The sequence below is a fragment of the Castor canadensis genome, chromosome 12, assembly GCF_047511655.1.
Source record: "Castor canadensis chromosome 12, mCasCan1.hap1v2, whole genome shotgun sequence".
NCBI lineage: Eukaryota > Metazoa > Chordata > Mammalia > Rodentia > Castoridae > Castor > Castor canadensis.
This window is the reverse complement of record NC_133397.1, coordinates 21,064,252-21,088,990: the sequence shown is the minus strand read 5'-3', so window position 1 is coordinate 21,088,990 and position 24,739 is coordinate 21,064,252. Positions and strand designations below refer to the sequence as shown.

General features: G+C 42.4%; 3 protein-coding genes across 6 annotated transcripts in view; 2 read left to right on the top strand and 1 right to left on the bottom strand.

The window, feature by feature from the left end:
* Nucleotides 1-1,483, top strand: part of Adcy3 (adenylate cyclase 3) — a 75,092-nt gene extending 73,609 nt beyond the window's left edge. The window contains exon 22 of the mRNA XM_020162628.2: nucleotides 479-1,483. Coding sequence (XP_020018217.2) covers nucleotides 479-661 — 183 coding nt within the window. The 3' untranslated portion in view covers nucleotides 662-1,483. The remainder of the gene's footprint in view (nucleotides 1-478) is intronic.
* On the bottom strand, nucleotides 590-16,206 carry Cenpo (centromere protein O). Of its 4 annotated transcripts, none has more exons than XM_074049294.1 (7): nucleotides 16,048-16,206; nucleotides 15,686-15,799; nucleotides 13,435-13,571; nucleotides 8,292-8,400; nucleotides 4,670-4,929; nucleotides 3,583-3,754; nucleotides 590-2,764 (listed from the first exon to the last, which is right to left on the bottom strand). In XM_074049294.1, the coding sequence occupies exons 2-7, from the start codon at nucleotides 15,729-15,731 to the stop codon at nucleotides 2,628-2,630; spliced, it is 861 nt and encodes a 286-aa protein (XP_073905395.1). In that variant the 5' UTR covers nucleotides 15,732-15,799; nucleotides 16,048-16,206; the 3' UTR covers nucleotides 590-2,627. The 4 variants fall into 4 exon arrangements, with proteins under 4 accessions (XP_073905395.1, XP_020018218.2, XP_073905396.1 ...); XM_020162629.2 differs by having other exon boundaries at nucleotides 13,414-13,571; nucleotides 16,048-16,204; XM_074049295.1 differs by lacking the exons at nucleotides 13,435-13,571; nucleotides 15,686-15,799; nucleotides 16,048-16,206 and adding an exon at nucleotides 9,626-9,691.
* Nucleotides 16,171-18,798, top strand: Ptrhd1 (peptidyl-tRNA hydrolase domain containing 1). The gene is made up of 2 exons (XM_020162631.2): nucleotides 16,171-16,438; nucleotides 18,467-18,798. Exons 1-2 carry the CDS (start codon nucleotides 16,187-16,189, stop codon nucleotides 18,635-18,637), a joined length of 423 nt encoding a protein of 140 aa, XP_020018220.2. The 5' UTR covers nucleotides 16,171-16,186; the 3' UTR covers nucleotides 18,638-18,798.
* The last annotated feature ends 5,941 nt before the right edge of the window (nucleotides 18,799-24,739 follow it).

The window sequence follows — 24,739 nt, the reverse complement described above, 5'->3', positions numbered from 1 at the left end:
ACAAAAGCAGATGAATACATGCTCAGCCGTGCACCACTGCCTTCTGCCACTGCCCAGAGCACTAAGCTGGCAGTGCCAGGAGACTAAGGGCCACTTGCAGAGAGGACCAGCACCTTAGCAGAAGGTGCAACATTTAGGGTTAAGATCTGGGTGAGAAGAATCTCCCCTGGGTATGAACTTTCTGACATCTTGTACTATCAGCACCTTCCACTGACGCAACTTTGACCTGTATCAGTTGGGTCTGCCTAGCATCTGCAGGAAGGTGAACAGCTCTGAACCAGTCGCCCCGGGCTCCACAGTTCTCCTCCCATGCCATAGGTATTTGGAGTGCCCACAGGGCCAGCAATGACTGGGACCCATGTGTCACCAAAGTGTTAGTACACCTGAATCTTTTCTCGGCCCCAGCCACCTACAGCTGCTCCACCCAGTGTAATCTAGGCTCCCTACCTAACCCCAGCCTGTTTTGTTCCACGTGCAGGTGGTGGAGGAGACGCAGATCATCCTCCGAGAGTATGGCTTCCGCTTTGTGAGACGAGGTCCCATCTTTGTGAAAGGGAAGGGGGAGCTATTGACCTTTTTCTTGAAGGGGCGGGACAAGCCAGCTGCCTTCCCCAATGGCTCCTCTGTCACACTACCCCACCAGGTGGTAGATAACTCCTGAATGGCCTTTGGCCACACAATGGTTCACATGAGAAGAGAGAAGTTATTTTTGGAGGTGAAGAAAGGCTTTGGGAAAGGGTAAATGACAAAGTCTCGACGGTTCCAAATTGTTGAAGTGCATATTCCCATAGACTTTAGGTTTAAAAATCTCCTCAAGCCTGCCTTGTTCATGATATGTGAGCTCCAAGGGTGGCCACACACTACTTAGTGTGCCTGTAGCTTCCTCAGAGTAGGGGTCTTAGGCGTAGTACTGGAACAGTCCTTCCAGAGCCCTAGCTCCAACTCGCCCTTCTTCCCCCAGAGAGGCCGTGGCCACTGTGAGCAGGAGTGCAGCAGAGGTAGAATGAAGATGCCTTTGCTGCTGGGCTGGGAGCATGAGTGGGGGAGCACTGCTGAAGGGAGGGCTCAGCAGGGCAGGCACGGCTGGAGAACACTCCGCTCCTGGCTGGAGCTTGGCATTGTGAAGAGCGCTCCTCTGGAGACGTGGCTGTCGCCACAGGGTCCCAGTTAGATTAAACGGTCCTCATCCTGCTGTTCCTGATAATCTTGAAAGGTTCTTCTGGAACCCCTGTCACCTTAGTCACGAGAACAGAAAGTGCAATATTTCCTTTCACCTGGAGGAGGGAGGGGGTTATTTCTGAAAGAAAAATATATAACAGATCTTCTACATTTATATTTTTAACCTGTTAAAAACACTTTCCAATATTGCCTTGCCTTTTGAGCTCTTGCTACAGTCGCCTTTGCTACTGCTTTAAAAGAGAATTTACAGGTATTGACAAAGAACAAGACTGTTTTATTAAAAGCTTTACTCAACTTGATAGAATCATTGTGGCAATTCCATTAATGCGCCTGACTGAGTGCTTTGCCGACTCACACCAATGGCCCCCATCACGTGCCCAGAAATAACTTGAACTGAGACATCTCTTTTATTCTAAGTGGCTTTCTACTGAGGGCAGCCCAAACTGGCTTCCTGTCCCCTACAGTCCTCTCGGAGTTGGCTGGAGCTCCCATATGTGGAGGTCCTCACGATCAAGGTCTGGGAAATGCCCACTTCAGAGGGAAGCTGAATGCAGCTCTGGGCCTCAGGCAGTAAAGCTCCTGTCTCCTACTGGGCAAAGGAGAGACGTGACCAGTAGTGGGAGAACGTGACCAGCCAGACAGGTCTTCACAGCTGTTAGCTGGCCCAAAGTCAAGAACAGTAAGTGCCAGCACATCAGAGGCCCACCCGTGCTTACAAGGAGAAAAGAAACACTGAACGGCCTGACAGACAGGGAGGAAGACTGCACACTCAGGGTCTGGAACTTGCAGGAGGAGGAGATAAGCAGAGGGAAGGCTGCTTCCCTTTGCAATGGTGACTGAGTTTATGGGCAGATTTCCAGCTGCACTTTCTCAAAGTGACTGCATTCATTCAACTCTCCACAAAAATGTTTTAGGAAACAAAATATTAGACACACAGAACCCTGATTATCATCCAGTCACTTCTCACACCATATTCCCTATGAAACAGTGGCCTAGAATACACTGCGCCAAACCAAAGGTAAACACATTTCCCTTTTTAACCATATGATCTACCTCACATCATGAGGTCATCTTGTAGGCAGAATCACTCAGTTTCCATAGAACCTAGAAATATTCTTTAGCCTTTCACAAAATGTCTTCTATTATGCCATAAACCATTCTAACTTTCAGCTAAAACATATGATCAAATCAATCAATACCTCAGATACTGTGATCTTTAGCATTGTAACAAGTAACCAGGCAATCATGGAGAATTGCCAAAAATGCCAATGTCCACGGACTCAAACTTGTTCCTTGTCATCCTGATGAAGCAGATGTCTGTTCTCATGGAAAGGATAGTCCCAGGTAAGGAGGCGAGCCTTTCTGCAGCCTTCAGTTCCATTCTTGCCTGGGGCTGTGGGTAGTGCTAGTTCACTCACTTCAGAAATGTTCCCAATGGAAACCATATTTTAGGATACCGGGCTCAAATCCAGCTTTTCTCCTTCTCTTGCAAATGAAGCAAACACTTGATGCACGGGCTTTGTACAGAACAGTGCTTCATGGGATGCCCGGTGTTCTTCCCACAAAGCAGGTAATGCTTTCATCCCTAAAGAAAGAGATACTGTGAATCTAATTAAGCGCAACTGGACTGGGTGACTCAGAACCTGGATCCCACTATTCTGAACCCATGTAACTTTGTTTTGGTGTGGATCTGAGAGAGGCTGCCCCGTTAGACCAATGTAATTGAGTTAGGGACTTAGAGCCAGTCTGCTCAAAAAATCTAAAACCTACTGGTGCAGAACCTGTGGCAGCATGAAAATTTCGGCTTCCTAAAAACATTTTACCCAAATTTTCATTATTGCCAATGTCACAATATGGTACATTTAATTGGAACAAGATTTTTAAAAGCCATCTCAGCGAGAGAGTGGCTCAAGTGGTAACACACCTGCCAAGCAAGCTTGAGGCCCTTAGTTCAAACCCCAGTATCACCAAAAGAAATGTCTCTATTAGTCAGCCCTAAAAAATTCCCATATAGAGAATATACTCCAGAGAGCTATAAGTGCACGCTAACTGGTCATGTCTACTTGGCTTCACAGTGAAGTGAGTCCTTTAGCTCCATTCACCACAGATGACCTTATAACTCATCCTTAGTCTGTATAGAGGGCACTCCCATGAAAAACTGTGCGCTGAAAGAACACAGGCAGAATTGGAAAGTCAAAGAGGGAGAGAAGTAGGATAATTATATTTACCATTTACAAAGAGGAAAGGACAACTGGTAGAAACAAAGAAAACATCTTTGTGTCAGTACTTGTCTAGTATATAGAGTGACTCCAGGGTTCCATGTGATGCACTGCAGCTATCTCACTTAACCTGCATAAGCCAGAGCACGCTGTAATTTTTTTGCAGACACATTCTTCCTCTTACCTTGGTAAGTAACAGTGACATCAGTTGGAAGAGTTTTTGTGAGGTCCTTATACAGCAGTCTGGTACAAAACGGGAAGGAATGACTACCCAGTTCTACTTTGTAAGTAAATGACAGCAGGTTGCACAGGGAGTTTCTCTGCAAGGGCCCAGTCAGGAAGGTTGCAAAGTCGCTCTACCAGGGGTGAGGAACAAAACAAGTGTATGATTACAGCTCCGCACGTAGTGGTTGTGGCCCTTCAAACAGGTATTATCAAAAGAGGGCCCATTCATTCAATTTCAGAGAAATGAAAGAGGAAAAGAAAAAGGCCTGAGAAAAGGACTAATGAAAGACATAAATAACTAGGCCAGGCACAGCAGCGTGTGCCTGTGGTCCCAGCTACTCAGGAGACTGAGGAAAGGTTGCTTGAGCCAGGAGTTCAAGGCCAGCCTGGCAACATGTGAAACTCCATCTCAAAAGATCACTAGGAATCTATGGGGAAGCACTTTCTAAGTGAATGGCAGGGGTGCAGATGGAGGAGCATTTCAGGAGTTCACTGGCATTACATATATGGTTAGACACTTCATGTCTGCACTCACATGTCAAGTTTAACTGACAACTGGGAGGTTGGCCTTCCAAATGCATAGATGGGGAAATGCTACATGCACTCTCTATTTGTATTCATTTCCTGCCTATGGTTTACACCCCAAACTTAGCTCACCTACAAAGACAGACCGAAATCAGGGGAAGATGGGCAGCATTCCTCTATGGGGCTGTGCTCTATACCCGTGGCTCAGCAGGGCACTGGCACACAGGAGGCAGTCTAAAAATCCTTGCTGGCTTAGCAGTCTAGCAAGTGTGCTGCACCGCTTGTGATAAAAGTTAGAGGACCACCATCCTTAACTGCATAATCCCTTAACCAGGAACCACAGTTCATCATCACCCAACATTTTCAAAAGGATGAGAGAGAAAGGGTGGAAAAAGCTTGTTTATAAATAAGAAACAAGGTCTAGAAAGGTAATCTGGCTCCAAGTTTGGAAATGTTTAAAATACTAAAGAACACTTGTCCCTTTGTTTTCCCTTGAAGCTCATAAAATCCTACACAAGTACCTGAAGTCGATCTGCTTGGTACTTCCTCCCAGAATAAGCGTTCAGGTGCTCGCAGAGGCTGAAGAGGAAGCGCTGAACATCAGTCTGTAGGTGCTCTGCAGCTATCCTTTCTAAAGGAATGAAGGCTGGGATGGAATGGTGATGTATCCAGAGTGGCTTCTCTATGACAAGGTCCACAAAGTAGGAATCCAGTAGGTTCCCCTCAAAGGCAGTGCTGATGCACACACAGACTCCGCGGCTGGTCAGCTTTCCACTGAGCCCTGAGTGAACAATGAGACAACACCCTAACAGATACCAGGCAAAGGTAGTGCCTCACTCACCCGGGCATTCCAGCAGCCTGCACAGGGCTGAGCATAGAGATGTTGTGCTCAAATGCTTCCTGAATCAACAGATATCAAAGGCTCCTCCCCTTGACACTGGCTCACATTGAAACTGAATTGTTAAAACCACAGGATGGGGGAGGGAAAGAGATCCTAAATATCAAATTATTAAGAAAATATTTCAAATTTTTCTTTTTCTTGGAGAGGGGGAGGGGCATCTCTGGGGCTCAAACTCAGGACCTCATTCTTGCTAGACAGGTGCTCTACCGTGAAACATACCCCTAAACTCTTTTTGCTTTTGCTATTTTTGGAGTAGGGTCTCACTTTTTGCCTAGGGCCAACCAAGGGCTGTAATCCTCCTATGTATGCCTCTAGTGTGGCTTGGATTATAAGCACACACCACCACGCCCAGCATATTTGTTGAAATGGGGTTTCACTAACTTTTTGCCAGGGCAAGCTTGAACTGCAATCCTCCCAATCTCTGTCTCCCAAGTGGTTGGAATTACAGGCATGAGCTACTGTGAAATTTTCAATTTATCTATTCTCTTTTTTTCTTGAGTGTCAAAATAACTTGTGATAGTCCCCAGTTCTTCCCACAGTCCTCTTGTGGCACAGATGAGGGAATAAATTCCTATTGATGATAACAGAGATTTGAGGAGCTCAAGCTATTGGACCAGTAGCCTAAATCAAGCAGCAATGATTGTGTGTACCTAACTTGATGTTACTCTCTACTGTCTTGCTTTTTCTTATCCTGTGGTTTGGTGCTGCCTGCCTTTTCATGGTTAAGTTGGGTGTCACTTTCTGTGTGCAGGATCCCTTGCAGAATCTTTTGTAATGGTGGCTTTGTGGTCACATATTGTTTTAGTTTCTGCTTATCATGGAAGACTTTTATTGCTCCATCTATTTTGAATGATAGCTTTGCTGGGTAGAGTATCCTGGGGTTGAAGTTATTTTCATTCAGTGCCCGGAAGATCTCACCCCACGCTCTTCTTGCTTTTAATGTTTCTGTTGAGAAGTCTGCTGTGATTTTGATGGGTTTACCTTTGTGTGTTACTTGTTTTTTCTTACAGCCTTCAATATTCTTTCCTTAGTTTCTGAACTTGTTGTTTTAATGATGATATGTCGTGGAGTAGTTCTATTTTGATCTGGTCTGTTTGGTGTCCTGGAGGCCTCTTGCATTTGTATGGGAATATCTTTCTCTAGATTTGGGAAATTTTCCGTTATTATTTTGTTGAATATATTACGCATTCCCTTCGCTTGCACCTCTTCTTCTTCGATGCCCATGATTCTCAAGTTTGGTCTTTTGATGGAGTCAGTGAGTTCTTGCATTTTCTTTTCACAGGTCTTGAGTTGTTTAATTAATAGTTCTTCAGTTTTTCCTTTAATTACCATTTCATCTTCAAGTTCTGAGATTCTGTCTTCTGTTTGTTCTATTCTGCTGGATTGGCCTTCCGTTTTGTTTTGCAGTTCTGTTTCGTTCTTTTTTCTGAGGTTTTCCATATCCTGGCTGTTTTCTTCTTTATTGTTGTCTATTTTTGTCCTGAGTTCATTTATCCATTTATTGTGTTCTCTCTTTCACTTTGGTGTTTATACAGTGCTTCTATGGTTTCCTTTATTTCTTCTTTTGCTTTTTCAAATTCTCTATTTTTATTGCCTTGGAATTTCTTGAGTGTCTCCTGTACATTTTGGTTGACCCTATCCAGTATCATCTCTATAAAATTCTCATTGAGTACTTGTAGTATGTCTTCTTTTAAATTATTCTTGTGGGCTTCATTGGGTCCTTTGGCATAGTTTATCTTCATTTTGTTGGAGTCTGGATCTGAGTTTCTGTTCTCTTCATTCCCCTCTGGTTCCTGTACTAATTTTTTGCTGTGGGGAAACTGGTTTCCTTGTTTTTTCTGTCTTCCTGTCATTGTCCTTGGTGTTGTTACTGTCCCTGTACTGTGTGTAATTAAGTATTTTCTAGCTTGTAATAATAACAATGGTAATATTGAGAATGGAAGAGTGAGCTGAGATGGAAAGCAAGAAGTTAAAGAAAAGGGTAAAACAAATATACAGACAAGAGGGAGAAAGCAGAACAAGGTATCAGACAAGAGAGTTTCAAAGGTATAAACAGGGAGTGTTAGTGTACTAATCGACAGTAAGCTGAACAGACAATAGAGAGACAGAGAGAGGATTGAAAATCAAAGATAAAAAAAATAAAAACTAAGCATATGAAAGTAATATCTATATATAAAAATGAATTAAAATAAAATGGAAAAATAGAAAATTAAAAAAAAAAAAAAAAAAACAACCAAAAAACTTCCAAGTTTATATGCAATGCAATTTCAGTCTTAATAATTTGGATGTCCGTCTCAATCTCCAGTCCTGGAGTTGGTGCCTCAGATGTTGTTCTGTAGTTGTCTCATCAAAGGGGATGCATAAAGTAGAACAAAACTACACTCACACACACACACACACAGAAGAAAAAAAAAAAAAAAAAAAAAGCCCCACCAAGTGTCCCCAGTTCAAATGCAATACAGTTTCAGTAAGTTTTTCGGCTTGCAGGTGTAATTCAGTTGTTCTCTCATCAAAGGTAGGGAGAAAAAGAAAAAAAAGCGTCTGGAGGCAGTTCTGAGAGTGGTATCTGCAACTGTGGCTTGCCTGCCTGCTGCTCTCAGCCTGTAGCTGGCGGCGTTGTTTATGCAGATCTCTGGGGTGAGCTTAGCACTCACCTGGTCCCACAGGCTTTGTTTGCTCAGAGTTCTCCTGTGCTGGGGGCCTCTGCTACAGGCTTTCCCCTTTCCAAGCACTGGGAAAGGTGACACTGCCCCGCATTGTCAGGCCTGCGTGTTTATTTACAGTTCACGTGGGAAGTGGTCTTCCCTCCTCTCACAAGCGTCCCTGCTCCTGGTTGCTGGGCGAGCCCAGCTCCCGCCAGAGCCTCTCAGGCCCGCCCGGCTTATTTATTTACAGTCCCGGGAAGGCTTCCCTTCCCCCAATCTTCAGCGCTCAGGGAGCCCCACCCTCTTTCCAGCGTGTCTTAACTTCAAGCAGCAATGAAAAGGAAGTTCTAGTACAGGGTCTGGCAAATGACGATCTGCTAAAAAGAGTGGCCTAACCCAGCTATCAAGCAATTTTCTGCTGTACACAAAGGCTAATATACGGGGAGATGTGCCTGCAAACCAGCATGCCAGTTTTGTGTGTGTGAGGGCAGAGGGTGCAAAATAAATTCTCATGAAACAAGCCTGTCACTAATAATACATCTAGCTAACTCTCCAGAGACACAGATGAAGATGGAATCAGGTCAGAAAAAATTTTACCTGTAAAGCGGTATGCCTGTAGGATGGCTTTCATGTTTTCCCGTTGTCTTTCTAAAACCTGCTCAGTGATCTCCACTGTTTGTTCAGGACAAACAGAAGATGCTTTCACCTGCAAGACAGGCAGCAAAACAAACTAGCTACGAAGGGATACACCATAAAGTTCCTGTCCTCACCTGACTTGTGCTGCACCAAGAGCTTAGCACTACTGTGGCCATCCAGCTGGTACTATGAATTCATAGCAGAGGAAGAGTCTGTAGGTCACAACACAAGGAATCGAGTCAAGAACCAGGATTTTGGTGGGGACAGACAAGATCCTGAGGAAGAAAGGGTGTGAGGAAAATATAGGATGAGCACAGGGTGGACAAATCAGATGACTATAAAGAAGCAAAGCTGGAAAGGCTGGTCTGGGTCAGACTGCAGGATTTCAGCTATAGCCCAGCAGGTGGTATCAGGCTGCCTCACCCTCTGAAAAGAGCTATGCAAGCTGAACAAAACACCAAAAACAAATGCAAGCAAGCAAACAGAAAATGGTCTGAAGGTATCAGAGAACAATCTAAATAGTCAGGATTGAAGAGCGAAGATAAATGCTCTGAAGTTAGCAGGCTATTGTATTTTCCCCCTCAGTATTCGCTAATTTGCATCTCAAGGTACTGGTACGTGGGCCAAATAGGAAACTGTAGGCTACCCTTTGTAGCAGTCTCACTGTCTGGGGAGACAGAAAACTGGAGGCTGATGTTACCAAAACAACCTTTCCGTAGGCATATCCCACAGGAAAGGAAACCCAATACTCTGTATGCACTCTGCCTTCCTAGCATTTGATAAGTCATGTGTGACTAGGGTCTAAGAAACTTCACACGTTCTTGTGAATATGTAAAGGGTAAAGAGCTAAGCAGAAACTTTTGTAGAACAAAATCTGAAATTCAAGGAAGGAGGACTGTGATGGACCCTCCCTGACTCTCAAACTTTTAATTGAGGGACTCAGAAATGGGCTACACCTAGTAGTAAGGACAAAAGAGAACTAGATCACTTCAAATGAATTAAGGCAATACACCCACGTGCTGTCTGCCCATCTGAAAAAAACCTAAAATTCTCTGGAGGAAGATAACACAACTCAGAACCTCAATATTTTCCATACATGATACTCATCACTGAATTAAAGAAAAGTACCAGGCATACCAGAAGAGGAACAGATGACTAAAAATCATGAGAAAAAAGACTATAAACAGATTTTGAGGCCTGGGGATTATAGCAGTGGTAGAGCACTTGCTTGCTATATGCAAGGCCCTTGGTTTGATCCCCAGCAGGGGGTGGGGAGGGAACACAACACAACTCACCTAGAAACAGATTCAAGAGGATTCAGTTGATTTTTCAGGGATGGTCATTAAAATAGGTTAAAAGACCTGGAATATATATTAAAGAATCAGATGGAACGCCTGGAACCAAAAATTATAGTACCTAAACTTAGGTTGCAAGTGAAACATAAGGTAATTTTCATAGCCACATTGAAACAGATATTAAAGAGAAAAAAACTAAGATCAGAAAATTAGTAGATATAGACCACAGGAAAAAGAAACAGAAACATGTCGAAGTCATTTTAAGAAGGGAAGTGGGGGAAGAGGGAGAATAATGGAGATGAACCAAACCAGGGTACAATATATATATGGAAATGTCACAACTATCACATACTAATTAAAAAAAAAAAGAAAGAAAAACCCACCATTCGTGGGGACTCTAGAAACAGTAGAAAGAATGAAGTAGATGCACTACTTGAAAAGATAGTTGCCAAAATTTTCAAAATAGATGAAAAGCATGAAATAACTACTTAAAAAGCTCTACAAATAGCAAGTCATAAAGAAAAGTCATGACTGGCGACATTATGACATAAAATTGCTGAAAACCAGAGACAGAAAATCTTAAAGAAGCCTAAGGAAAAACAGGCACATCATGTTCAAACAATAAGACTCATAGCTGACAAACTATGCAATTCTGAATAGTTTTATGGCAATCGAAGAAATCAGATCAGAAATTAAAAACCTTAACAGAAAAAGGCTGAAAGAATGTCTCCCGGGATTCTTTATAAAATTTAACACCAGAGGATAGAAAAAGAAGGAAAATGTCTCAACCTTTTTGAGACCAGCCAAAACCTGTAATATTATAAACAACAACAAAAAACACCAGAGAACAAAAGTTCTATTCACAAATACCACCAAATCATATTCAGCATTAGTTGAAACAAAATATATCAAACCTAATATATATCAAATATATATATTTATGTAAATATATCAACTCTAAGAATCTAAGGGTGGTTTCTTATTCAAACTTTGATGTTTTACACATTAATAAAGGAGAAAGTCATAGAATCATCTTAATATATGTAATAAAACACTTGATAAAATCCAATACTTTATCATGATTAAAATTCTTAGCAAACTAGAAATGGAAGAGCATTTCCTTAATCTATTAAAGAGTAGCTATACAAAATTTACAACAAAAAGGTTGGCCTTCTGACTATTTCTACTCAAAACATACCAGAGATCTTAGCCAATGGATAAGGCAAGAAAAAAAAAAAAAGTTACAGGGATTGGAAAGGAAGGCTGTAAAGAAAGACAAACTTAGAATGAATGTGGATTTAGCAGATTTGCCATATATGAGGTCAAATGTTTCTGTATAATACAATTAGAAAAAAGCTACTAAAAGATAATGCCATATTTTAGGGGTCTTCAAACTACAGCTTATGGGTCAAGCCCAGCCAGGTGTTTTCTGTTTGTTTGTTTTGAGACAGGGTCTTGCAATGCTCCCCAGGCAAACCTCGAACTCTGGATCCTTCTGGGTCAGCCTCCCAAGTACTGTGATTTCAGATGAGCACCACCCCACCACGCAGGGCATGATATTTTGTAAATGCACCATACCCACTTTATATACTGTCTTTCCTGCTACAACAGCACTGCTGAGGAGCTGCTGTAGAGATCATGCCTTCAGAAAGTCTAAAATATTTGGCCCTCCACACAAAAAACCTGCTGACCCTCCTGCCATGTATAGTAAATAAAGATTAAATACATACATAAGGTTTAAGACCTATACACATAAAAATATACACATTTAGTGAGAAAAATCAAAGAACCAAAATTTTAAAAGCTAGTACTACATATATTGACTGAAAGATGCAAATTCTCCCTAAATTGATCTTAGGTTCAATACCATCCTAATAATAAGTAGAGGAGGTTTATTTTTGGAACATGACTGCTGATCCCCACCCAAATTTATGGAAAATTCAAGGGGCCAAGAACAGCCTATATAATTCTCAAGAGGGGACAAGTACTATAGGTATCAAGACTTACAAGCAAATAAAAATCTGGCTGTGCACAAAGATGGACAAATAAACCAATGGGACAGAACAGTATCCAAAAAGATACAATGGAGAAAGTGATCTTTTCAAGTACTGGATGAACTTGGCTATCCATACAAAAAAAAACCCCAAAACAAGAAGCAGACCTCTATCACACTGGCACATACAAAAGTCTATTCTATGTGAACTGTAATTCTAAAAGTAGAAACAACAAAGCTTAAAATAAAGAAAACAATATAAGAGGACATCATGATTTTAAGCTAGGCAAAGCTTTATAAAGCAGGAAACAAGAAAACAAAGCATAAAGTCAAATTCCTAAACTGAATTTTGTTAATATAGAGATTGTCTTTTCATCACAAGATACCAACTGTGATCCTAGCACTTAAGAAGCTGAGGCAGGAAGATTCAGGGCTCAAAGTCACCGGGCTACATAGTGAGTTCAAGGTCAGCCAGAACTACACAGCAAGACTGTCTCAAAAAAAAAAAAAAACAAGTCTGGGCTAAAGGTTCAAGTGGTAGAGCACCTTGTCTAGCAAGTGTGAACCCTGAGTTCAAACCCCAAGAACACCAAAGAAACAAACAAACAGAAAAACCAAGGGCTGTGGGATGTGGCAGGGTACTTGACTAGCATGCCCAGGCCCTCAGTTTGATCTCTAGCACTGCAAGGAAAAAAAAAGGAAAAAAAAAAAATTAGAGAATGAAAAGGCAAGCTACAGTCTAAGGGAAAACTTTTAATACATACACCCAACAAAGAACTCATACCCAAAATATGTAAAGAATTCCTCAATTCAGCCCGGCTCTGGTGGCTCACGCCTGTAATCCTAGCTACTCAGGAGGCAGCGATCAGGAGAATCAATCGAAGTCAGCCCAGGCAAATAGTCTGCAAGACTCTATCTCAAAAAGACCCATCACAAAAAAAGGCTGGTGGAGTGGCTTGATGTGTAGGTCCTGAGTTCAAGCCCCAGTATTGCCAAAAAAAAAAAAAAAAAAAGACAAATAAAAACTTTGCAAAAGCCTTAAAAGGCACACTTCACAAAACATTTTTCAAATATCTAATGCAGGTACTATTTTACCATGGTATCCAAGGGAAATTGGCTTGAGGATCCCCTGTAGATTCCTTTACATAAAATGACATAGTATTTGCATACAACCTTCAAACATCTTTTTGTGTACTTTAAATCATCTACCGACTACTTTTGTTTGTTTTTGGAGATACTGAGGTTTGAACTCAGGGCCTTGTGCTTGCTAGGTAGACACTTTACTGCTTTAGCCATGACTTGGCCCTTTTTGCTTTGGTTATTTTTGAGACAGGATCTTGCATTTTTGCCCAAGCCAGCCTGGTTATCCTACTTATGCTTCCCACACAGTTGGGATGACAAGCATGTGCCACCAGGTCCAGCTTTTTTTGTTGACATTGGGTCTCATTTTTTGCCCAGGTTGTCCTCGAGCTGCTACTCTCCCAATCTCCATCTACCAAGTAGATGGGATTACAGGTGCGAGCCACTGCATCTAGCTTCTAGATTACTTTCAATACTTAATATAATGTAAACGTTATGTAGTATTATGTGAATAGTTGTCACACTGTATTGTGTAGGGAATAATGGCAAAAAAAAGTCATCTACATGTGCAGATGCTATTTTTCTTCTTGAATATTTCTGATCCATGGTTTGTTGAATCCACAGATGTGGACCCCATGGATAGGAAGGGCCAACTCCCACATCACGATTGTTCTCTATACCCAAGGAAACCTGCCAGGATCACCCTTCCACTCACTCTGGCTTGACATCGACTCACTTCAGCCCTCAGCTTATCTCGCAGATGCCTCAGTTCATGAATCTTCTTTCCAAGAGCATTCCCCCCTGCCTGAGCTCTCTGCAGCTCTTCAGATTTCTTCATTTGAGCCTCCAGTCTTTCCAAGTGAGCTAAAACACCTAAGGAAAGTAAAAAGGGGATTCACAGAAAGACTTTCCAATTCTGGCAACAGGAAGCATTTCAAAAAGGAACAGAGGACGTATCTTTTTTTCCAGAATTTTATGGCCAGTTGAATTTTATAAAACCAGGGGATCTGACAACCAAATCAAAGCTTACCAGTCTCGTAGGTTGAACATCCTGACCAGAACACTATTCAAAGAGAACAAGAGGGAGAATCTGATTGGTCTATGGCATGCTTTCTAGGTGGCAGTGTATTTTTCTGGCCTACAGTTTATCACAAAAGCACATCTCCAGCATGAAAAAGGATAATTCAAAAGCTTTACCAAAGACTAGATGAGTCTCCCTTAAAAAATCCCATACTTTTAACTACCAGACCTCATTTAATTATACTTCTTAAGTAGATCCAATATCTATTCTGTAGGGTTCATAAGTATATACTTAAAATCTTAACATTCTTTACTTGCCTTGGGACAGGTTTAAAAACTTACCTCATTTACTTATTCAATCAAGATTATAAAAAACAAGAACAAACCCAAAAAACTAGAGGTGCATACCCAATTTAAAGAAAAAAGCCAGGCACTGGTGGCTCACACCTGTAATCCTAGATACTCAGGAGGCAGAGATCAGCAGGATCGAGGTTCAAGTGAGACCCTATCTTGAACAAACCCTTTGCAAAAAACAGCTGGTGGAGTGGCTCAAGGTGTAGGCCCTGAGTTCAAGCCCCAGTACCACAAAAAAAAAAAAACCACCAAAACTCTAGCGTAAGAAAGAAATATGCAGAGTTGTATTTCATTTAGTTTTCTTATCATTCTCATTGATTCCTATCTCCTCTTGCTTTCTCAGGAACCTTATTGCAATATCAATTTCCTCTCAACTAATCCTTCCACACACATTCACACTATAAACAGAAAGCTGAAACTACCAAGCAGAGGACTACCAGAATGGGTAGAGGCTAAATGTTTAAATATTATTTGGGAAAGATGATAAAAGGGCTGTAGAATAACTGGCTGGTGTAGGTCTGCTGATGATCTAAACATCTCATCACTTACTCTAAAAAGAAAAAAATTAGGCACAGACCCAGACTCAAGAATGGATTACTTCCACCTGTATCATGTTTTTACTATATAAAGTCATTAAATTTACTTCTAGTTTTGGAGTAGCAATTTTAATCTATGAACTGCTTATGATCTAAAGTCTGAGGTTAAGTTTTGTGAATACAACTAATTCTCCACTATCCATGATCAGAGGAAAACAGGGTCACCAAATTCACTGACTTTCTCAGAAACTGTATAATCCTTAGGATTTAGACATCAGGCTTGAATTAAAAGCCTGACTTCAAATGTGTACAAAGCTTGAATTCAAAGCTCTAAATTAAAGTATTAGTAGCACAGGACTAGAAAGGCACACAATAGCAAGAACTGTCCACAAATATTACTGGGCATTAAAGAGAAAAGTTAGAGCAACCTCACTTTGTGGACAGAAATACAAAGGTAAATCTCAGTGACCAAGTGATTGTCTAAGGACCAATATATTCAGTTTTATAATGCTAATGAACTCCAATAATGAAACACTTTTGAACACTTCCTATAAACTAAGACACCTGTGCTAGATGCTTTACTTAGAAAGCCTGTAAAGAATACTTCCTATATATTAGACGTATGCTAAATGGTTTACTTGAAGCCAAGGAAGGAATTAAATATTTCTATCTACAACTGCCACAACAATGCTATTATTCATCTCTATCTCCTAGACGAAGAAATTGAGGCAGACAGCTGTAAAATCACCTGCTCAGGGCTACAGTCTTTTATAAAGGCAGAGGCAGGACTCAATCGCAGGGCTAACCCACATCAAAGTGATGGCCACACAGTGGACCTCCCTCAGGAGAAATGTATTAAACAGTCTGGGAAGAGAAGATACCTCTCTTCTGGCTACAAACACTGAGTATATTATGAGTGCCATCTATCCGTTTCTAAAGAGGCAGCAATTAATTTTCCCTGTTGGATGGTCCCAGTTGCCTGATCCTTTGAGTCAGAAGCGAATCAACAGCAGTCTCAGGAGTTAGGGTCACCTTTGGGCAGCAGCAGTGAAGGGACGAGGGCCACCCTCTGAATACCTGCTTTGGACTCGCCGTCTTGACACCAAGTATTGTTCAGCTCCATCACCTCCGCAGCCTCTCAGGCGCCTTCCTATGAGGTTGTCCAGGAAGACTAATAGGGACCTGGACGTACTTCGTAGCAAAAGAAAAAAGGCAACCAAGTCAACGTACCCCCATTTATACCCAGGCACGCCGCTGGGCCCACGGATAATCCAACTGTCCCCGCGGGGAGTCCCCTCCGCTGCCCGCCAGTCCGTTCCCGACCCGCGGCAACTGTGCCCACGCCCACCTCCCCGCAGCCCTCTGGCCCAGACGGGCTTTGTGCACACAGCCTTCCACGCTGGTTACGGTCCCATTCAACCCTGGGTCTCCCTCTTTACCTCGCTTCTTTCTTATCCAGGCCAGGAACGAAAACTCCCGCCGTCCCCGCCTTCAAAGCCAATCCAGCAATCCCAGCGTGCTTTGCGCTTCCGCCGTACAAAAACATGGCGGCGTTCAAGGCTCCTCCTTGATCCCAGCATGCACCGGGGAGCAGGCTCGGCCATTCGGATGGTAGGGAAGATGGCAGCCTCTGGGGCGGAGCCGCAGATCCTAGTACAATATTTGGTGTTACGAAAGGATCTATCGCAGGCTCCGTTCTCATGGCCTGCGGGCGCTTTGGTAGCGCAGGCTTGTCACGCAGCTACAGCAGCCTTGCACCTTCACCGTGATCACCCGCATACCGCCACTTACCTCCGGGAGCTGGGGCGCATGCGCAAAGTGGTCCTCGAGGTGAGGCTCGGGGCGGAGAGGGTGGGACCCTGGGGAGACTTCGAAGCGGAAGTAGGTGTGGTCTCGGGCCAAGGCCTGACTTGGAGTAGTGAAGCCAGACGCGGAGGAACTAGTGGTGGGGTTTAAGCTGTTTCCCGGGAATCCATCCCTTGGGTAGGCCTGATTGTGAAGGTGGACATTCGGCCCGTTATTCATGCGTCTCCGCACCCCGCCAGGCTCACCGGAAACTAGTGGCCCCTGCGTCCCTTGTGTCCCCGCCTTTCTACCTGTACCTCACCCCCATAACTCCCACCCGGTAAACCAAGTGAGAAAGGATAGGACGCTTTCTCAACTCTGCGGCCGTGCACGGCGAACCGAAACGTGCATTAACCGGGGCGTGACGCACGTTATTGGAAAGTACAGCCCTCTGTCAGGGAACCTAGCGTTAGGAGTACCAGACATCGGGGGCGTAGATTGCTGAACAGCGTAAGGCTCTTGCAGATGGCCACTAGAAATCGTGAATCTCAACAACAACAAAGCCGCCGGGCGCCGATGACTCACGCCTGTAGTCCTAGCTACTCAGGAGGCAGAGCTGGAGGATCGGGTTTCGAAAATCAGATTCACTTAACTTAGCACAAAAATACTTATGGGGGAACTTTCTACTGGTAAAAAAAATTGAAAAATGTAAATTTCTGGTGCTAGGGATTGGTTACATTAATCTGTGCCCTTGGGTTAGTAGGCAGCTGGCAGAAATAATGTTTTGGGGCATATTTAGTGGCCTGGGAAAGTGCTCAGGATATGCTAATTGAGCTGTATTCTAGATACAGAATGATTTGAAAGGAAAAGGCTAAGAACATCTAAATATCAGTGAATAGTGGGAGTTTTGGTTATTTCCTAATGTTTCTCGATATTTAAAAATTTGCCACATCAAGTCTGTATTTTATAATAAATTACAATGAATTTCTTATAATAAGTTTAAACTGGAAGGGGCAAGGGTTGGGGTTATCCCTTCATGCTGACTGGCAAAGACAGTATCTTTCAAGAGAAATGTTGAGCAGTGAAACATTAAGTGGTAATCTGTAAGAAAAATGTTTTAAAAATCTATGACTAGGCAGAAAAGCAGCAGACAGCATTTCATTTATATTCTTTCTATATGAAGACAGCTTGCAAAAATACCTGGTTCAAGACCCCTTTTCTTAAATGAGATGCTGATTTCAAGTTGTTAGCATGATGTACAAGTCACTAATTTAGCCATGATGTACAAGTCACTAATTGAAGTGTTGCTCTAGCCACAGGGACCAATAAAATGTAAGGCAATGTCACGATTAACTGTGTCTGTTGGTGCATACTGCGTGTCAGACACTCAGTTCTGAACCTAATTTCACTGAATTCCAACTTCTACTATGAAGCATTGTCACCCCTTTTCACAAAGGGGAAACAGAGTCCCAGCTAAGTCACATAACTTGGGAAAGACCACGTGGTAGAGCAAGAGTTTGAAGTTCAGCAGTGTGATTCCAGAGACTCACTGACCCAGTGGACTTTGCTGCTACTGGATGCAGCTGGAGGGAGAGTTGGTGAGCTGCTACCCAATGTGACTTTGTCTGAAGGACTCTGTCCATTGAGTGGCAGTTCCAGCATCTCTAACTTCAAAAGAGAAGCCTCTAGTTATTAGTGGCTTCTGCCTTTATAGGCAAAATATGTATCTTATGCAAAATAACATACTCTCTGAGCAATAATTTTAATACTCCCTGCAGTGGGATTGAGCCAGGCTTCCTGAAGTGATTTGGGAAGAATAGCCCAGAAACAGTTTGCACAAATGTTAGAGAATAGTTTGTTCTCCCTACAGCAAGGCACTGGGAGCTATCCCAGCAAAGGAAAACCTTTAGTTCTGAGCATGGTGTGGTGAAGGGAGGAGGAAGGTGTGTATAACTTCAGTAATCCTTTCAGTAGCTCTCACAGAGCTGCCTGGAGGAGGAGGCATAGCTGTTACACGGGCGCCAATTCCTATATAAGCTATCCAATCTGTGCTCTGTGTTCCACTCCTTGCAGGCCCCAGATGAGACCACCCTAAAGGAGCTGGCTGAGACCCTGCAACAGAAGCACATTGACCACATGCTGTGGCTTGAGCAGCCAGAGAATATTGCCACGTGCATTGCTCTTCGGCCATACCCCAAAGAGGAAGTGAGCCAGTATTTGAAAAAGTTGCGGTTGTTCAAATGACTGCTGCTTTGGTACATCTGGATGTCAGCTGGCTCCAGAAGTGGAATGTCATCCGTCCCAAAGCATCACAGATTCCTTTCAATGTTGATTTGCTCTTCCCCTTCAGTTATGATTTCTGGAGAGTCAAACACATTTTTAATTAAAGGCTTCGTTAAAAACTACTTCCTATTATTATTACTATCATTAAGTACCAATGATATTATCTGTGGGCCGTTGCTCAAATAGAAGATTTGGTCTGATTCCTTTGTGGGAACCAAGGAATCTCACTTCTTTTTTTTTTTTTTTTTGTTAGGAATAATGGAGTTCTTCTAGTTTCCTATGTTTAAAATTTTGTCTTTGACATTAGATCAAGGGCAAACACAATAAGGGGATTGGACTTTGAGCACATGATAAAGCGAGAGCACACAAGGGAGGGGTGAGGATAGGTAAGACACCTAAAAAATTAGCTAGCATTTGTTGCCCTTAACGCAGAGAAACTAAAGCAGATACCTTAAAAGCAACGGAGGCCAATAGGAAAAGGGGATCAGGAACTAGAGAAAAGGTGAGATCAAAAAGAATTAACCTAGAAGGTAACACACATGCACAGGAAATCAATGTGAGTCAACTCCCTGTATAGCTATCCTTTTTTTTTTTTTTTTACTTGTAAAAGTTTATTTATTGAGCTGTAATATTCTTTCTGGATATCTGTAAAACTTCTTAACAATCCATAAACCATTTACGTAGCAATCACATATAAACATGTGGTGGTAGACAATTAGTTGGTAAAACAATATACCCTATGTGAAATCAAATAACTCTTCTCTCCAAATTCAGAGATGTGCACTTATTATGCACCATTCTCTTCTTTTTGGAATTTAGTCATTGAACTTCTGTATACTCAGGCCTAAAAGTAGAAAATGGAGGCACTTGACAAATAATTCAGGCTTAATACTTAGGATAACTTTTCATCTTTTACTTTTTACTATATGGACTGACAAATTAATTAAAAATTATCACGCAAGCCTGTCCCTAATAACTGTTCTACTGCTGTGCTAGTTGGTGTCTAGTTGAAGTATCTATTTTGTTTTTTTTTTTTTTCATTTTTCTTTTATTATTCATATGTGCCTGTATAGCTATCCTTATCTCAACCAGCAAAAACCCTTGTTCCTTCCTATTATTGCTTATACTCTCTCTACAACAAAATTAGAAATAAGGGCAAAATAGTTTCTGCTGGGTATTGGGGGGGGAGAGGGAGGGGGTGAAGTGGGTGGTAAGGGATGGGGTGGGGGCAGGGGGGAGAAATGACCCAAACATTGTATGCACATATGAATAATAAAACAATAAAAATTTAAAATAAAATTTTGTCTTTGAATTCCTTATTTCTTCTTCACCCATCATCATATTTCAGAGTCTAAGAGAACATCAACTTTAAGATGCAGCACTATTTTATATCTTAAGAAAAAATGCTACCAGTTACATTAAGATATATACTTAACTGTAAGATGTATTTCAACATCAAAGATGTTAAAATATTTATGCATGTGTGTATATATATACATATATATATATATATATATATATATATATGTAAATATTTCTCTTTTTTTCATGATACTAGGGTTTGAACACAGGCCTATACCTTGAGCCATTCCATCAGCCCATTTTGTTGTTTTTAAATTTTTATTTTATTCATATGTGCATACAATGTTTGGGTCATTTCTCCCCCCTGCCCTGCCCCACTCCCTCCCTTACCTCCCCTTACCCTTGCTACCTGGCAGAAACTATTCTGCCCTTATCTCTGATTTTGTTGAAGAGAGAGTATAAGCAATAATAGGAAGGACCAAGGGTTTTTGCTAGTTGAGATAAGGATAGCTGTACAGGGAGTTGCTCACATTAACTTCCTGTGCGTGTGTGTTACCTTCTAGGTTAATTCTTCTTGATCTAAACTTTTCTCTAGTTCCTGGTCCCCTTCTCTTATTGGCCTCAGTTGCTTTAGTTTCTCTGCGTTGAGCATCAGCCCATTTTTTTAATGAGTATTGTTGAGATAGGATCTTGCAACCTATTTGCCTGGGCTGGCCTTGAACTGCCACCCTCCTGAACGCTGCCTCCTGAGTAGCTAGGATTACAGGAGTGAGCACCTAGCACCTGGCTACTGTGGACTGGCGCCTGGTAATATATATGTAAATATTTATTTCTTACACGTTTTTGGAGGGGTTGCTTTTTTTTCCCCTTTGGCAGTACTGAGGTATAAATTCAGGGCCTTGTGCTTGCTAGCTATACCTCCAGCCCTTTTTTCAGATAGGGTCTTGGTGCTTTTTTTGGTCTGGGCCAGCCTTGGACCATGATCCTCCTAACTATGCCTCCTGTGTAACCGGGATTATAGTCATGAACTACCGCACCCAGCTTTGTTGAGGTAGGGTTCTTGCTAAATTTTTTGCCTGGCTGGCCTCAAAGTGTGATCCTCCCGATCTCTGTTCCCCAAGTAGCTATAATTACAGGCATAAGCCACCACGCCCCACCTTTGCATTTTTTATAAATATTAATTGTGCAAAATAATAGGTTTGTTTTCATAACTGTATATAATGTACTTTGATTATATTCACATCCCAAATAGCTCTCCTTCAGACTTTCACCTTCTGCTAGTCCACTTTCTCTTCCCAGATATTCTCCCTGCTACTTTCATGTCTTTTCTCTTTTTTTAATCTAGATTCTTCATATGAGAGAAGACATGCAATATTTGTTTTTCTCAGTCTGGCTTATCTTGCTTAAATGATGATCTCTCATTCCATCCATTTCCTGCATATGACATGATTTCATTCTTTATGGTGGAATAACATTCCATTGGGTCTATATGCCACATTTTCTTTATCCATTTATCTGTTGTTGGGCACCTAGGCTGATTCCATTGCTGGGCTATTGTGAATAGTGCTTTGGTAAACTTGAGCAGCAGGTATCTCTATTGTATACTGATTTTGATTCCTTCAAGTATATGCCCCAAGAGTGGAACAGCAGGGTCCCTGTGGTCATTCTATGGCTGCAGCATCGGCATAGGAAGCTCCATGAGCTCTCTGTCAAATATGCCAGCTGTCTTAATTTCTTTTCTGCCTTTTGGGAGTGATGCCATTCAGGAGTCATCAAGCACTCCCAGATGTTTCCGTTCAAGCCAGCTAGGAAACTGTTTCCAAATGAAACAGTTTCTTTAAAATAATTTGTTAGTTTTGAATTTTTTCAGTAAAACAGTGATAAAGCCAGAGAGAGATGAGTGTCTGTGCAGCTGGGAGATGGCCGCTCAGGCAAATCCCTAAAGCAGAGATCTGAGCACAGACAGCAGAACTGTCATGCAGAAGCAGGGAACAGCAGTCTCATTAGGATCATCTTAGACCATGAACTAGTTCAGTGCTTCTCAAAGTGTGGTCTGGTTCCTGAGATCAGCATCAGTTCTCAGGTTCACTGAATTAGAAACTCTGATGGTACCTAAAACCAGCTGGACCCCAAGAGGCAGCCAGCCTAAAAGGTGAACTAGAAGTGCGTGTGTGATTTAGAATCGAACCATACTAAGTGTATAAGGTGCTGTCTGGACACTGGAGGTGTGGCTCAAGTGGTAGAACACTTGCCTAGCAAGAGGGAGTCCTGAGTTCAAACACGAGTACCACAGAGGGTGATGGGGGGAGAGGTGCTGCCCAGGAGTCAAGACACAAAGCAGGCCTCCGGCCCTAAGTACACTGTGTATCTGCCACGTGTACTAGGCTACTCTCCAATAGAGCACGGGATGTACTGCAAGCCCTAGAGGACATATCCTTGAACATAATCCTGTGCCCTGGGGCATTTCTTATATAATAGAACAAGGACTTCCCTACTACTCGCTGTGACAGTTCTGCCACACAGGCTGTCTTGTCCAGGAGTTTACAGATTTGCAAAGGCCCAAGGTCAACAATGGTGGTAGGACTGGGATTGAAACTCAGGTCTCTTGTTGGTTCAGTTTTCTTACTTTCTTATAGTTGGTGACTAATTTGGTCTTCTCCCATCTAGATACTAATTACAGGGTGGTTTGGAAAGAGGTTACAGGTAGTTCAAGTACAGGAAAACTTCAGCTCCCATTTGCAATTGGTTAATTGACATTCTGGATTATAAATCAGGCTCTTGTGACTGTGAGTTGTGTGACCAATGCCCTCGAGTCCAATTATCCCTGGATGAGCTCACAGGAACTGAGTTTCTGAACTTTCAAAGTGAGGATCAAAGCCTAGGTTACTGCTTTTTTGTGGGCTGGCAGAACGCAGAGGGCTCCTCTCAAGACGCATGTGAAAAATCACCTGCTTTAGTGTTTAAGCAACATACAACTGCCCCAAAGACTCTGAGTTGCAGCCCTGAGCATGCACTCCTTCCTGTTTCCTGGGTCTGCCACAGGAAGCCATTGTTACTGGTGGAAAGGTACTAGTGTGGAAGATGGTTCAGAATCACTGCCTCCAGCTGTGACTGCTTCACAAGTTTTACCTGTCCTCTGAGGTCAAACAGCACATTCTCTAAGATCCAGATGTGGTAGGTTTTGAGTGTTGGCCTAGGCTGGATGTCAGTTGTGTTTTGTGATAGCCAAATAAGTGCCACTCAAGTTTTGAACCTAGGTTCTTGAGAAATAGGACAAAAAGCAGAGAAACAAACCTCACTGTTAGCATCAATTAGAAGACAGAGTTTTACATGATGTCCTTGTTGGGCTTGCTAATTTCCCTGTCCTAAAAGAAAGTGTAAGTGCACAGGGCAGGGACTCTTACTGAACTGTGGCTTCCTACACATGAAGGAAGGATCAAACTTTGATGGATCGGTTCCATTCAACAGAAGTGTAACCAAAAGCAAAAATCAACTAGGGTTTTTGTTTTGTTTTTATTGAGACAGGGTCTTGTTATATAGCCCAGGCTGGCCTTGACCTCAAGATCCTCCTGCTTCAGTCTCCCACATGCTGGCATTATAGGCATGGACCACCACACCCAAGCTGGGTTATCCTTTTGACTACGAAGAAGGTGGAACAGCAGACCAGAAGTTCACTCTGCAAAGAGTGCAAAAGCATTTTACCTCTTACCAACAGGGGGTATAAGGCATTCTGAAGCAGTGCACCTGGCAGAAGAGGAGTTACTTACTGGGAACTGAGGAAGCTCAGTAAGGAGGTTGTTTTTGAATAGTGATGGCTCAGACTGTGATGATGTGGCTGCAGGGATGAAACTGAACCACGAGAAAGGTGGTGCTACTTCTCATGATACAGATGCAAAGAGCAAGGCAGGTGTCAAGCCCAGAGCACTGAGATTAAGGCTCAACTCTGCTACTTCAGGGTATGTGATCTTGCCTCAGACTCCTCTCCTGTGACTAATTCCTAGCAGGATAATTATGGGGGACAGGAACAAGCCCCTACAGAAGCACTCTAACTATCGCCACCACAGAAATATAGTCTCTTTGTCCTTTTTGTGTGGTCCTGGGGATCGAACCCAGGACCTTGTGAATGCTAGGCTGGTGCTCTACCACTGAGCAACCCCCAGCCCCACTCTTGTCTTTTTCAATGCCATTCTTGTTCTTCTTTCTCATCTCATTGCACTGGCTAGGAACCCAGTTCAATAATGGCAGTGTGAACTGGAATCCTGGACTTGCTGTTGACGTTAGTAGGAATGCTTTTAGAACTTCACTGTTATGTATACTGTTTGTTCAGTTTCAGCAAGTACTCTGTATCTGATCACAGAGGTTCCCTTCTGCCAAATTGAAAAAAAAATCATAAAATGAGATTTTTAAAAACTCAAATACCTTTTCTGCATTTACTGATGTGATCATCCAGTCTCTCTCTGGTGTTACTGTGGTGAATTGCACTGTTAAACTTCAAATACTGAATCATCTTTGTTCTTGGAATAAACCCTACTTGAAGTTATTATTTAATGTGAAAGAGATGGCCTAGTTACCTTTCAGTCTCTTGCAATTGTCCCATCAAAATTCCAATGACATTCATTAAAGAGATCGAAAAATCTACCGTGAAATTTATATGGAAACACAAGAGGCCACGAATAGCCAAGGCAATACTCAGTCAAAAGAACAATGCAGGAGGCATCACAATACCTGACTTCAAACTATATTACAAAGCAATAACGATAA

Bases quoted from the DNA above. Each gene is read 5' to 3' on its own strand.
- Cenpo (XM_020162629.2), bottom strand. From the start codon at position 15,731: ATGGAGCTGAACAATACTTGGTGTCAAGACGGCGAGTCCAAAGCAG. The intron at 8,401-13,413 runs GTGAGTGGAAGG...CCTGTCTTGCAG, and splicing joins TGAGTCGATGTCAAGCCAGA to GTGAAAGCATCTTCTGTTTG. The intron at 3,755-4,669 runs GTACTTGTGTAG...CACCCCTGGTAG, and splicing joins ACCAAGCAGATCGACTTCAG to AGCGACTTTGCAACCTTCCT.
- Ptrhd1 (XM_020162631.2), top strand. From the start codon at position 16,187: ATGCACCGGGGAGCAGGCTCGGCCATTCGGATGGTAGGGAAGATGGCA. The intron at 16,439-18,466 runs GTGAGGCTCGGG...CACTCCTTGCAG, and splicing joins TGCGCAAAGTGGTCCTCGAG to GCCCCAGATGAGACCACCCT.